Below are 14,634 nucleotides of genomic sequence, written 5' to 3' on the forward strand. Positions count from 1 at the left end.
ACAGCCCCTCCCCCTTTTAGGGATCAGAAGGAGGCCTGCGGAACAGGGATTGGAGATAGCCTTAGGATGGCCCGTGGCTCTGTGCCATTGAACAAAGAGGAACCCAGGCTGGCTGGGGTAAAAATAGGCTTGGGAAACAAAGGCACCATCTAAGGCAGTCTCAGAGGCAAAGAACCAGGAAGTAGAACCTAAGAAGAGACCCATGGGGATGATTAGGCAAGACAGTGAAAGAAGGCTCAGGAAAGCAATCAAACAAAAAGCAGAATCAGTAGAAACTCCTTGAAGAGCGTGATTCTCAGCCAGGGCTACGCAGTAGAATCATGTGGCGACCTTGTAAAATGCTGATGCCAATAACAGAGCCATGAAGGCTCTGGGGTTTTACCCTCTTTGCAGCCTGGCAAGTTAGCTGCCACTGTTTCATGGATGCTGGTGGAAGAAAAGAGACTCCTGGGTCAGGACTTCATGTTCGTACCAATATCCCTTGTTGCAAATACTAAGGGAGAAAAATGGGGTAATCCAGGTGCAGAATGTGCAGGTAGTGGGCAGTGTCACAGCTGAGGAACCCTGAGCTTAGGAAACGTCAGGAGACGTTATTGTTAAGAAAGTGGACAGAAGGGGCGCCTGGGTGGCTCAGTGGATTAAGCCGCTGCCTTCGGCTCAGGTCATGATCTCGGGGTCCTGGGATCGAGCCCCGCATCGGGCTCTCTGCTCCGCAGGGAGCCTGCTTCCTCCTCTCTCTCTGCCTGCCTCTCTGCCTACTTGTGATCTCTCTCTCTGTGTCAAATAAATAAATAAAATCTTTAAAAAAAAAAAAAAAGAAGGTGGACAGAAATTAACCTGTCATAGGCTCTAGAGGGAGACACTGTCTCTGTCTTCTAAGGCTGTTTACTATACAAACATCCCTGAGAAAATGAGTCCAGAACATGAACTCTGCTTACAAAACGTGCAAAAAGGAAATGACCCATGGGGAAACTGTGTACATGCGGTGCCTAGGCTCCACTCCAATTAAATGAGAATTTAGGTTGCAATTAAATGAGAAACCTTACAGGACTGAAAAGGGTTTATGCTTTTTCTGATGGATGCGGATAAGATTGTTCAAGACCAGAATCAGGTCAGGCTTCTCCCCGAATTTCTTCTCACAGGCTGAGGTCACCTAGTAGAAGGCTTTGCTTCTTTTCAGGTAGGACGTATGGTGGCAGTTTAATACAATTTTTACTCCATGATGTTTGGGGCCTAATTGTAATGCAGTTATCCACTTAGCAGGCTTTAGCTACCCATCTGAGACCAGAAAATGTAAGATACAGGTCAGGGTAGGTTCTTCGTGAGCTAATTAGGCCAATCATTGTTGATAACAGGGTTGATTCAGAGAATGGGGAGGGGTAACCAGAATGGCCAAATGGCCATTAGATTGATGACTTATGGGCTGAGTTGTACCCTCCCCATTCATATGTTGAAGTTCTAACCCCTAATGCATATGAATATGACTATTTGGAGATAGAGCCTTAACAGAAGAGATTAAGTTAAAATAAGGCAATTAGGATGGGCTCTGCCAATCTGACTAGTATCCTTATAAGAAGAAACACCAGGGACCCTGGCACACAGAGGAAAGACCATATGAAGAGACAGCAAGAAGGCAGCCATCTGTAAGCCAAGGATAGAGGGTTCAGAAGAAACCAACCCTGCTGGCACCTTATATGAGTCCAAAGGTGGTACACAGCCAGTCTCAAGGTCAAGGAACTTGTAGGTGCAAGAGAAATGCCATTATTCCAAATTCCAAACTAAGCTCAAACCCCAGGGTGTCTATTCAGATACAATCTGAGCAGGTTGTGAACACAGATTCAAGGATCCAGTCATGTCAGGAGGCAGGTGATTGAATGTTTGTTCCCAGCACTGTGCAACCAGTCATGGGAAGAATGAGGTTTAGGAGCTAAAACTCCAATCCCTACATTGGCAGTGCTGGGCAGAGACCTTGGGAAACAAGAAGTCACCAAGGAATAAGGCAGAAATCACTTTCTAGGGAATGGAAATACCAAGGTCAGAGGAGGACTGACTGTATAAGCAGGAGTTGGATGGGTAAGTCTCTTGGACAGGGTGTAGACAAACCACTGTAGTGTGTGTATGTGTTTGTCTTATAACACATATAATAGACCTTTTCTGGTTTTGGATATAACATTGAAAAAAAAAAAAAACTCAGAAGTTAATAGATCTGTGTCATAGAAGCATTGAAGCCTGGTTTCAAATTCCAGCAGCCCATCTTGCTACTTGTATGTAGCCTTTGGGCAAGTTACTTAACCTTTATAGCCCTCATATTCCTCATCTGTAAAAGGGGAATGGTAAGAATGCTTCTTTGTTGTAAAGATTAAGAGTTAACACATGTAACATGATTACAATAGCATTCAGTGCAAAAGAAGCACTCAATGAATGTCAGCCTTCTATCCACATTATTTTAAACTCTCTCCCTTGTTTTCACAGGAGCAAGCCTACACACCCTACCCCCTTCAAGAATCCTGTCCTCTCCAAGGGACCAACATCCTTTCTTCTTTTAAGTTTCCTTCTTAATGTTGCCTGGGGGGGTGGAGAATGACTGTAGCAGGACGAACTCTAGCATTTCCTAGCATGCCCCTGGTGGTAGTGGAGCTCCTGCTGGCCTTTCTTTGAGCTTAGAATGACTGGTTCTCAGCTTTGAGTTCAGCCACCATTCTGGGCCAAGAGGGAAGTCCATTTGGCAGGCTGTCATGTCACTTTGTGAAGCTTAAACATTCAGCCTTCCAACATGGCTTGCTTTCTGCATGATCAGAGAAAGTATTCACCTCGTCCAGTTCAGTGCAGTGTTTGTCAGAGGGCAGGAAATCTTGGCCTCAGTCTAGTATTATGTAAGTATCCAAAAATCCCTTTTTGTTTTTTAGACTCCCATGAGCACAGAGCTTTCTAACCCTGCCCTTGCCTGCCTATTCTCCAGAGAGCTGCGTGGGTCAAAACATTTTGAAAATCATAGTTTTAAATACCTAGTTAATGTTTTACACCCTACGTTGCTTGAACTTCCTGCTATCATAGTGTAAGTAAGTTATATTTCCCCAAGGCAGGCTTATTATTTCTAACGTATTTCTTATGAACAGTTTTGCTACTGGTGCTTTTTTGATGTTTTGTTTTGTTTTTTACTTGTTGGGTGTTTTTTGGTTTTGTTTTTTCGGTTTTTGAAAGTTGAAAGCTTTCCTCAATTCAAGTTGTGTTGGGTTTTTTCCTCTGGGAAGAAGGAAAAAAATTTTAGAAACATAAACAAACTTGCAGTTGGCATAAAATAAAAACAAATAGAAAATGTTGGCTGCAAGTGCTATATTCACAAAGTTTTCCAGAGGAAAAAGTTATAGCTAATCATTTCCATCTTTGCCTGGAAAATAGTCTGAATCTTTGGAGTCTTTACTATTAAGATCTTTGGTAGGAGATTGTACATAAGCAAAGCACTCCTTCCTTAACAAGGTTAAATCTGCTTACTTTAATGAAAAGTGTACAACTTATTTGACCACAAAATGTAAGCTTTTGAACAACACTGAATTAATTTTAGGTAGTGATTTTCACCTTATTTAATTGCCAAAAAATGATTTTTTTTTTTTTTAAGGATCCAGCATGCATAAAGAATGGGCTTCTGAATCTCATAAATTAACATACAAATAAAGTCTATATCGTTACAAAGACGAGCATCTCACCAAAGCAGTAGTATATGATTGGTCTTAACCTGGGGAGGGTTTTTGAAAGTGATATTCTTTATTTTCTTTTCTCTCCAAATTTGTATTGCCTATTCCACCAATTCAATGTGTAGTATATTTTAATTGTAACAAAACAGAGTTATAGAAAATTTGTCATCGAAGCAATGAAAATGAAGAAAGAACTTTAAAGTACGATAATAGGATAGAATCCTCTCATCAGGAACAGAATTTTTTAAAAAAAGAAGGAAACTAACAAAATTACAAGGGTAAAATGTGAAAGTTAACTTATAATGTATTTTTACTCAAAAGTCTATAACTAGGTATTTTTGAGACCATCTCTTTCTAGCAGCCGCTACTTCAACCAACTTTTAAACATAGCTGCCTAGGCGTTGAAACAATAGTGAAGTCCATACTTGCCATATTCTCTAAGTGTGTACCTATCAGCCTAGATGAGACCCAGTGGGCTATTAATTTATCTTATCCTCAAGTAATTTAAGAAATAGATACTACTTTTTGCTGACAAATTGGTACATATGTTTGCTTTAATATCAAAGAAATATGGCAAAGAAGAACATAGGAATAAAATGGATAACACAAGCTTACAGTTTTTCACAAAAACATCTAAGAATGCATGGACTGTTAGAAATTTCAGTGGGTTAGTAAAAAAAAATCTGTTGAGACTGGGAAGTTATAAAATCTAACAAGAAGATTACTATTTTGAATTAACCTCAAGTTGTTCAGAATGATTTATAATCCTCTGAGTCAAGATAACCCATATTAAATTATTTGTTTGAGGTTATATTTCTACTTTCATTTCAGCTTCCTAGGAGAGATAACTTCTACTATTCTGTCAGTTAAAGCTCTAAGTTCCAATTAAATACACTGTAATTAACTGAACATATATAATTTTTTAATTGCTTTCCATAAAAATCAGAAATGAGAAACCAAACCCCTCTTTTATTTTCATGATCATGTCAAGGAGTCAGATGATAATTAAGTAGTAGGAAAGGAAATAAGACTTTCCTAATATCTACTGGAATATGTCCAAGATGCAATTTTAAAAAGCTGATTATCTACACCATGTGTTTATCTGTCTCCATTAGTATTGAGTAATCTTATCCAGAGGCTCTTGTGGGGGGTGTGGAGGAAGACATATAACAAATTATTACATTACCTTGTTTTGCAAACAGACTGTTCAGAGATTTTTAATGATGGTTATAAGCGCAGTGGATTTTACAAAATCAAACCTCTCCAGAGCCCAACAATATTCTCCGTTTACTGTGACATGTCTGATGGAGGAGGATGGACTGTAATTCAGAGACGATCTGATGGCAGTGAGAACTTTAACAGGTGTGCTAATTATGACATAGAATTTATTTGGAGTAACATGTGTGAGATTCATAAAAAGTTGAACCTTTTAAAAATTATATCCTGAGGTCTATAATTAGTATTTCACTCTCTAAATAAGAATATTGAGAGGGCGCCTGGGTGGCTCAGTAGGTTAAAGCCTCTGCCTTCATCTCAGTTCATGATCCCAGGGTCCTGGAATCCAGCCCCACATCGGGCTCTCTGCTCTGCAGGGAGCCTGCTTCTCCTCTCTGCCTGCCTCTCTGCCTACTTGTGATCTCTGTCAAATAAATAAATAAAATCTTCAAAAAAAAAAAAAAGGAAAAAGAAAAAATGCTGGTGGTGGTGGTAGTTGGGAGGGATGAGCACCTCGGTTACTACAGAGTCCTTTTGGGTTTTGCTAAAATCAGCTTTCACTTTAAATTTTTTAGAGGCTGGAATGACTATGAAAATGGCTTTGGAAATTTTGTTCGGGAAAATGGTGAATATTGGCTGGGTAATAAAAATCTTCACTTACTGACCACACAAGGTAAGGTTGCCTGTTATCAAATTCACCTGAAGTACAATTAAAAAAATAAAATAAAATGTTTTTCACTAAATGATAGGCAACGGAACCAATTCAGTAATGGTTGTGTTTTGCAGGCAATGATCCCTTTTGGGCAATCATCCCTTTTATGCAACATGGCCACTGAAAACTAGGACCAGAGGCAAAGAAACTAGATCTGCACTGGGGATGGGAGATTTCTCATATATTTATTTTCTATTTCCAGAAAAGAAATGGAATGTCATCTTCCTTCCTTTTTTAATGCCTTGAGTTCCTCAAAATATCTATACTGGGTCAGCTATCTATTGCCACAGTAACAGTATATAACAAACCACTTCAAGATTTACTGGTTTAAAGTCACAGCCATTTATTATTGCTCACAAATGTACAAGTTGGCTGGGCAGTTTTGCCCATCAGGGCTGCAGATGTGGGCTGGGCTTGCTGGTGGGTCTGTGACCAATTCCCTGGTCTGTGGGAGGCTGGCTGCTGTAGGCTGCCCTCAGATGGAATTACTGGGCTCTGCTCTATACAGTCTCTCTTCCAGGTAGCCGGCCTGGACTTGTTCCTGTAGCTCAGGCAAAGTTCCAAAAAAGAGAGGGCAAGTATGAAAGTTGTTTGAGTTCTAGCCTTAGAACTGGCACATGGTCGTTTTCACTGCCTTCTTCTGGTAAAAGCAAGTCACGGGACCAGCGCATTTTAAGGGGAAAGAAATGGACTTAATGGAAGGAGTTACAAAGTCGTATCGCAAAGGTTGAGACAAAACAGCATTGGGGCTGTTTCTGCAAATAAATCCCATAGTAAATGTTCCTGTCTCCACCGCCCTCAGCTTTCATTTTTGAGAATTTCAAAGATACAGCAAAACTAAAAGAAGAGTCAAATTACCACATAGTTTCTACACTAACATTTTACTGTTTTTATTATTTTAATTACATATCTATCCCTCCATTGAGCCATTTTATTTTATTTTATTGACACATTTCAAATTGAAGACACCTGTACAATTTCCCTCATGTCTTATGTACTGCCTGGGTATCTTCTACTAGGGTTCAATATTTGTCTAAAATATCCTTAGTGTGATGAATTTTCTAAGCCTCTCATTTCCATGATCATTTACTCCACCTCAATGCCTTCCTTGCCTCTAGTGTAAATCTGAGATTGTAGACATGCCCACTCAGGTCTGATTCAGAATGTTTTATAAAAGGCAATTGTATTGCTCAAGAAGGCGTGCTCTATCTAATGGTGATGCATTAAACATAAAAGCAAGGGTTTGCTTCCTTCATCCAAGTTAAGAAAAGTGATTGTTGTTTCTATATTCATAATTCATAAGTTGGATTATAATTATAGGGATCTTTGAGACACCAAGTAATAGAGAGGATAGATAATCCTAGAAGCCTGATATCTTTCTTTGCTTGCCCTTCTTGTGATCAATGCTCTCTAAATTTACGTAAGATTTCCCTTGCTTCAGTGTATTTGTTTTCCTACTTTGGAGTGTTTTATGATAGATATATAACACTTATCATACCTGCTTTTTTTTGCACATTAATATTTGTCTGGTTTCTTATTGAAACTATGAAAACGTTAAAGTAACCCTTGGCTCCTTCTAAAATTCAAAATCATTTGTCAGATTATTAGTAAATGCTTATTTACCCAGAGGCACATTACCAACACATCTCCTTCCCCTTCATGTTTTAACTGGTATTCAGGTTCCTACTCCCATGACAGTAAAAATGAATTCAGCAGTTTCAGGCTTCACAACCACATATCACATCATCCCAAGGAAAACCCATGCTTTTGCAATTCTTTAATTGTGAGAGCACTTAAGGCTAGTGAATTTCCTCTGAAAATAGCTTTATGCCCATTACATAAGTGTTTTTTTTTTAAGATTTTATTTATTTATTTGACAGACAGAGATCACAAGTAGGCAGAGAGGCAGGCAGAGAGAGAGGAAGGGAAGCAGGCTCCCTGCTGAACAGAGAGCCCGACGCGGGGCTCGATCCCAGGACCCTGGGATCGTGACCTGAGCTGAAGGCAGAGGCTTTAACACACTGAGCCACCCAGGCGCCCCCCATTACATAAGTTTTGACTGGAAATGTTTGCAATAACATTAATTTAGGAATGGTCTATAATTATATTTATATTTACTTATTGACCATAACGATATTAAGATGGTTACCTGAAACATTGAGTCTGACTTCATATCTCTTCGACAATGCAGAAGTATTTTTTTCAGAGAGTTAACTTAGCCTGCCTTACTGTTCTCATTGACTTCTCAGTCTTGGCTCAGATAAACTTTATTGCCTTTTGATGAGATTAGAGGGTCTCTTTCAGAATCCCACATTAGAGAGCTCCACGGGAGGAAGGGTCTGTGGGGCTAGAGTGCCAAGGCCAACAAGAGCCCACACTCCTCCCCACTCAGTACAGCAATCCCTGCCCAAACAGCCAAAGCTTTTTCCAGGACCTGTCCAAGCCTCCTTTATCTATTCCCCCTTGAAAAGATTGTCCTGCTGGTGAGTACCCCCTTAAGCCTGAGGGGAGGCAAAATAGCTTTTAGTGTGGGTATAAACAGAGCTTTCATGTGCAGCCTGGAACAGGCACAAATGTGGACAGGGTCCCTTTCTGTGAGTGATGGGGATAGAGATAAGAAAAGAGGAGGCAGACCATACATGAGACCTGTGTGACAGGGTCCAGAGGGTCTCTCTCCCTGGGCCTCCGCATTCTGGCTTGGAACCCCAAAGAGACTAAGATACTAAATTCAAACCCAGTCTTATAGGTCATTGTGAAATTTTAGTTGTCAGAGTAGAAGGATAGAATATATATATTATCTAACAATTAGTTTGATTTATAACTTTCTGGTTCCTGACAATAGTTCTGTTTTTCAAAAAAAAACAATAGTCTTTGTGATTCACAAGTGATGGCACAATGGAGAAAAGAGAAGGTCACTATGAGGATACCAACAAGTTCAATTAGTACTTACTTTTAAGATCAACGTTCTTATTGAAAGTAAGAAAAAGAAGATAAATGTTTAAACTTCTTAAAACTTCTATTCTTTCATTATTAGTTTCTTTTTTTTCCAGAGAGAGAGATTGAGAGAGAGCATGTGTGTGAGCAGGGGGAGGGCGGGGGGTGAGGGAGAGAGAGAATCCTAAGCAGGCTCCATACCCAGGGTGGGTCCTGATGCAGGACTTGATCTCACAACCCCGAGATCATGAACGGAGCCGAAATCAAGAGTCGGATGCTTAACCCACTGGGCCACCAAGGCACTGCTCATTGTTATATTTCTTAATCTATTAACTAAATAATGACTTATTTTCTGCTGTTCTTCGTCAAGTGAATTGCACAGCTTTTACCTGTGATAGATCTCTAGAAAACTCCCACCTTTAATATTGTGTCTCTAGCTATTTTCAAGTAAAAAACACAATAAAATGTTTGTGTTGTAAACACACGGGAATCACTGTTCATTCTTTGAAAACTGACTCATGGCAGAAGGAAATAGTTTAAGTAAATTAGAGCCAGGAGTTGTTTTAAAACCTCAACAAATCAATGTCATCTCACACATCAGAAATATCCTATAATTTCTTGCTTGTTTTTTTTTTTCCAGGAGACTACACTTTAAAAATTGACCTTGCAGATTTTGAAAAAAATAGCCGTTATGCACAATATAAACTTTTCAAAGTTGGAGATGAAAAGGTACTCAAATTTTCAGATAAGTAACATCACGAATTAATGTGTAAAATATAAACCCTGAAGTCAGGGGAAACAAAGATATATAATAGGACCTGTTCTTTTGGTTATTAAATAAACATATTATTAACATTAATATTAATTATTAGCATTAATTTAACACATTATAGTGACAATTGATAGTGGAAGTTGCCTCTTTTCCTTTAGAATTCCTATGAGTTGAATATTGGGGAATATTCTGGAACAGCCGGAGACTCGCTTGGAGGGAATCTTCATCCTGAGGTGCAATGGTGGGGTAGTCATCAAAGAATGAAATTCAGCACACGGGACAGGGATAATGACAACTATGAAGGGAATTGTGCAGAAGAAGATCGGTCTGGCTGGTGGTTTAACAGGTTTGCATTTTATAAACATAGTTGTGAGGGTGTTGATGATATCTCACTGGTGAGCATTAATTATATCATGAGGTAATGTTGTCTCCTTTGTAGTACTGACATTATTAAGTAATCATCCTTATTAGAATTCTTCAGTGATGAAGTATTTTTGAAGATTTGTTTATTGTGTGCATTAATAAAGCTTGAGAGGTGTTATAGAAATAGATCAAATTATGACATGCAAAAATTGCTTGCAAAACAAAAATGGGTAAGTTATAAACAGTTGACCACAAATTAACATGAAGATATAGAGAACATTTATATAGGAGAAATATTTTCAGCATTCTAATAACCAGTTTGGTCTTCACCTTCTCCTATCGTATGAAATGGCCATGTTATTTTTGTAATTTTTTCTGTGTAAAACTACTCTTCAATCACTGTGACTTCCATTACATCACTGAATCCAAGCTCCTCCCAATACAGAAATTTCCTCTACAATATTCTTTTTTAAGTTTTTAATTTTTTATTAACATAAAATGTATTATTAGCCCCAGGGGTACAGGTCTGTGAATCGTCAGGCTTACACATTTCACAGCACTCACCATAGCGCACACCCTCCCCAATGTCCATAACCCAACCATCCTATCCCCACCTCCCTACCCCCAGCAAATCTCAGTTTGTTTTGTGAGATTAAGAGTCTCTTATGGTTTGTCTCCCTCCCCAGTCCCATCTTGTTTCATTTTATTCCCTCCCTACCCCCCACGACCCCCCCACCTTACTTCTCAAATTCTTCATATCAGGGAGATCATATGATAATTATCTTTCTCTGACTGACTTATTTCACTCAGCATAATACCCTCTAGTTCCATCCATGTCCTTGCAAATGGCAAGATTTCATTTCTTTTGATGGCTGCATAGTATTCCACTGTATATGTATGTATGTATGTGTATATATATATATACATACACACCACATCATCTTTATCCATTCGTCTGTTGATGGACATCTAGGTTCTTCCCATAGTTTGGCTATTGTGGACATTGCTGCTATAAACATTTGGGTGCATGTGCTCCTTCGGATCACTACATTTGTATGTTTAGGGTAAATACCTAGTAGTGTGATTGCTGGGTCATAGAGTAGCTTTACTTTAAACTTTTTGAGGAACCTCCATGCTGTTTTCCCTTCTACAATCTTCTTGACACCTAATTCCACCCTCTGGCTGAATACTTCAGTGTTACTTTTTCATCTAGTTCATTCCATTTTTTAATTGCACTCAGTTTTTCCTTTTATTAACTTGAAATCTGCCTTCCTATATCTTGCCAGATTTTTTTTTCTCAGTAGTTAATAGAGCAACTGTAAATCCCTTTAAACAGAACCCTGCAGGCAATGATTGAGAAAATATTTATTGTATTCCTCAGTATTTTCTCCTCTCTAGGCCAGGTATCCTTGACTTGTTTAACTGTTCTCCACCCAAGATGGTTTCCAGATAGCTGCCTTTGTTGTAATTACAAAGTTTAGGCAAGAATGGAAACTTCATACAGTCTTCCTTAAAAATAACCCGATGGGTCCGCTATGTCTGCAAAGCAGATGTGCTCCCACTGCTAGGCAGTGCACAAGTGTTGAATGGCTTTTCTCTTTAGAAAACAAGGACCACCTCAAAATGTCTAGACATTAAGATTTTCCATTGTGGAATCTTCAGTAAGTGAGTGTTTCTGGAGTGTCAGATTTTCCATATTATTGAAGACTATGCATTAAGTTCCACAATCCAAATTTTAACCTTATTTTTGTGATGTAAGTACTTTTAAAGCATTTTGCAATTCTCTGTCTTATTAAGTGGAGGTAGACAAGGCATATGTTAATTTCCCCTAAAAGCATGAGATTCAGGAACATCAGTTATGGGATGTGCTGCTTTTGGAGTTATAGATTCTATAGCGAGACAGCTAGTGGTAGGTAGAGTGGCGTGTCAAGTTGAAACTAAGTGCTTGTAAAAAAAAACAGAGTTTTCTCTGGACCTTGCTTTTTTAAAAGTTTGAGTCCATGTAATTTCTGGTCCCTTGTACAGGAACTAGAGTACATACAGCAGTGAGAGAGGACAGAGGAGCAAAGGTGTCTTTCCATGTTAGCAAATCAAAGGTGATGAGAATCTTTTCCCTGGTGGTTTTCTTGTGCTTTTATTTTTTTATTTTTATTTTTTTTAAAGATATTATTTATTTATTTGACAGAGATCACAAGTAGATAGAGAGGCAGGCAGAGAGAGAGAGAGAGGGAAGCAGGCTCCCTGCTGAGCAGAGAGCCTGATGCAAGACTCGATCCCAGGACCCTGAGATCATGACCTGAGCCGAAGGCAGCGGCTTAACCCACTGAGCCACCCAGGCGCCCTTTCTTGTGCTTTTAAAAAGCCTTCTTTTCCTCCTCCTTTTTCCTCCCCTGTCCTTCTAAATTAGCATATGTAAAAATGATCAGCATTATGTAAAGCTTATTATCCATAAATCACTAAGTTGCAAGATCTCTTAATATTTGATTTGGAACAGAAGGCCAGACACAGAAATAACAATCCTATCAGTTAACATTACCATGAACTTCCCTCGTTGACTGGCCGCTATTGTGTCTAAAGGACAACCAGCACATATTAACATGGGCAAATAAATGATTTACTTGACTCTAGATATAGGGGTTCAGAGATGACAAAGAAAGGCCATTCAGTTAGCCGGGGCTGCCAAAGAATCCTATATTATCCTTGAAGCCAAAGGAGATGATAAGTCTGTACAGGTGGAAAATCAGTAAAGCTGGAGAAAAAAAATCAATTGTTCCAGAAGTTTGGTGCTATTTCTACCATGCCTCCAATTCCTCTTGTTTAATCCTATCATCCTCTTCTTCCTTACCCTCATTTTTTTTTTTTTTTTTTGCATCCTCAAGTTCTTCTAACATACATGAAATGGGCACTTCATAATCATCCCTCACCTACAAGGCATTCTTTCGCCACATAGCAAACCAGTCACTGAGTGTGGGTGTCTTCTCTGCTTTGCTCATGCAAATGCCCACAGCCACTTCACCAAGGGAACCCCAACCGTCTCCCCAACTAGTTGCAAGTTCAGGCTGCTTCAGAAACAGCTGGAAAATTGGTCTCAGAATAGCAAGATTTTTTACGTTTACCATGCAGTCAGTTTTCCTAATGGGATTCAAATCACAGACCCAATAAAAATTGTATACATGGTAAATGTCTCTAGGAAAACAGAGATAGGCCAAAATATAAAATCAGGAGGCTCAGTTTAAAGTATTTTTTTTTCTAACATTACTTTCTATGCAGTTTTAAAAACATAGTAGGTTTTTGATACTTGCAGAGTTAGTGTACATGGTTTCAGTTATATCCTGTTAAATTAGGAGACTGTCTGGAGGGTCAGCAAGAGCAAATCAGTAAGTTAAGTGATCCACACCAAAACTCAGCATCTAGGTTACATTATATGCTTTTTTGATTCAATAATTTAGGTACTTTCCGTAGATTTTTCAGAACTATCCCTTCTGAACGTTCTCCTTATATCCTATTATCTGACATCTTCTCATTGGTTAATCAATAAAGAAATAGGTAGTAACTCATTCCTAAGAGTACACAGAAAATTATCACGTGCTCTTAGTTATCATATCAGGGGCAAAATGTACAGGTTTTAAAGGAGGAAGTGGGACATTTTAAAATTTATGATCAGCCAACCAACTTTATCTAGATCGGAACGATATATGTTAAAAAATTAACTCGGCAACTCAGACAAATGATTGCTGGTTAATTGCTGGAAAAACTTTACGTGGTGGTTTAGGTTTTGTTCCTACCCTTGAGGTTAAAATAATGGACATGTTGGCGATTTTTAAAAGGGGAGGAAGGGAGTTTGCTGTGCAAAATCTGAGTATCGGCAGCAGAAGGATGATGGTCTAAGTCGAATTATCTAGGGAAGCTGGCAAGAGAGCGCCCAGCCCCACCTGGTTTTGTTAACCGGCACCACGCTTGGAAAGGCTGAAGGTTACAAAGTCGTGTTTTTGGTGTGCTTGTTTTCCCTTTTTCTGTGTAAAAGTGATTAAGAATAGAAATGCTTTTTTCCTATAGACACTGCAGGTAACCTGGGTTGTATCTTAAGATTTGTTACAGCAGTTAAGATCCATCCGTGGAAAAAACCCATCTGTTGTAGAAATCTCCTGGCTTTTGGAAATTAATCAATATTCCCTTGTCTGGCAAAATGGCAGGATTCATAGTCAAAATGATTTTTTGATCATTTGCTAGCCAATGAAAGGGTTTTAGGAGGGTGATTTTTCTGGTCTGACTGTTTTGTGTGTATTTTTCTTCCCACTAGGTGTCACTCCGCAAACCTGAATGGTTTATACTACAGGGGCCCCTACACGGCCAAAACGGACAATGGGATTGTCTGGCATACCTGGCATGGTTGGTGGTACTCTTTGAAAGCTGTGGTGATGAAAATTAGACCAAATGATTTTATTCCAAATACTGTTTAATTTTCCCTGGTGGGCTTCCTTTCTGTAATTAGTCTAGATTTAATGCGATTTGAAAAAATAGCACTTCTGAACATATATGTGTCTATATGGTAACTGTTATGGGTACTTCTTTTCATTCCCACTTACCTTGATTCCTTAATGCACTTTCAGTACAGAAAACATTTGTATTCTTCAAATAAATATAGATTATTGAATTCTTATGTGCAGAAGTTTATGATAAGTGCTTATGTTGAACAAAAAATAAAAAGCACAGAATATATAACATGTCTTGGGTAAATACATATTAAATCAAGTATACATGCAGTTGAAAACACACACGAAAAAAATCCAGTAAGTAACAGATTGCCAAATCAGCTGCAGAGACAATAAATATGAGTTAGGATTTGAAAGCTGGTCTCTGACTGCAGAGCTGGAACTCATCACCACAGTTTAGGGTCCTAATCACTATAAAATATTATCCTGTATTTTTAAGATGTTTGTGTAGGT

At 38.8% G+C, this 14,634-nt stretch overlaps 1 protein-coding gene across 3 annotated transcripts in view; it reads left to right on the plus strand.

Annotated features, from left to right (window-relative positions):
• The window catches only part of FGL1 (fibrinogen like 1), a 29,012-nt gene extending 14,608 nt beyond the window's left edge, over window positions 1-14,404 (plus strand). For all 3 annotated transcript variants that reach the window (XM_045986139.1, XM_045986128.1, XM_045986147.1), the window contains exons 4-8: window positions 4,895-5,054; window positions 5,483-5,580; window positions 9,194-9,282; window positions 9,484-9,671; window positions 13,989-14,404. In XM_045986139.1, the coding sequence (XP_045842095.1) occupies window positions 4,895-5,054; window positions 5,483-5,580; window positions 9,194-9,282; window positions 9,484-9,671; window positions 13,989-14,148 (695 nt within the window). In that variant the 3' untranslated portion in view covers window positions 14,149-14,404. The remainder of the gene's footprint in view (window positions 1-4,894; window positions 5,055-5,482; window positions 5,581-9,193; window positions 9,283-9,483; window positions 9,672-13,988) is intronic.
• The last annotated feature ends 230 nt before the right edge of the window (window positions 14,405-14,634 follow it).

This window comes from Meles meles, chromosome 2 (genome assembly GCF_922984935.1).
Source record: "Meles meles chromosome 2, mMelMel3.1 paternal haplotype, whole genome shotgun sequence".
Classification (NCBI taxonomy): domain Eukaryota; kingdom Metazoa; phylum Chordata; class Mammalia; order Carnivora; family Mustelidae; genus Meles; species Meles meles.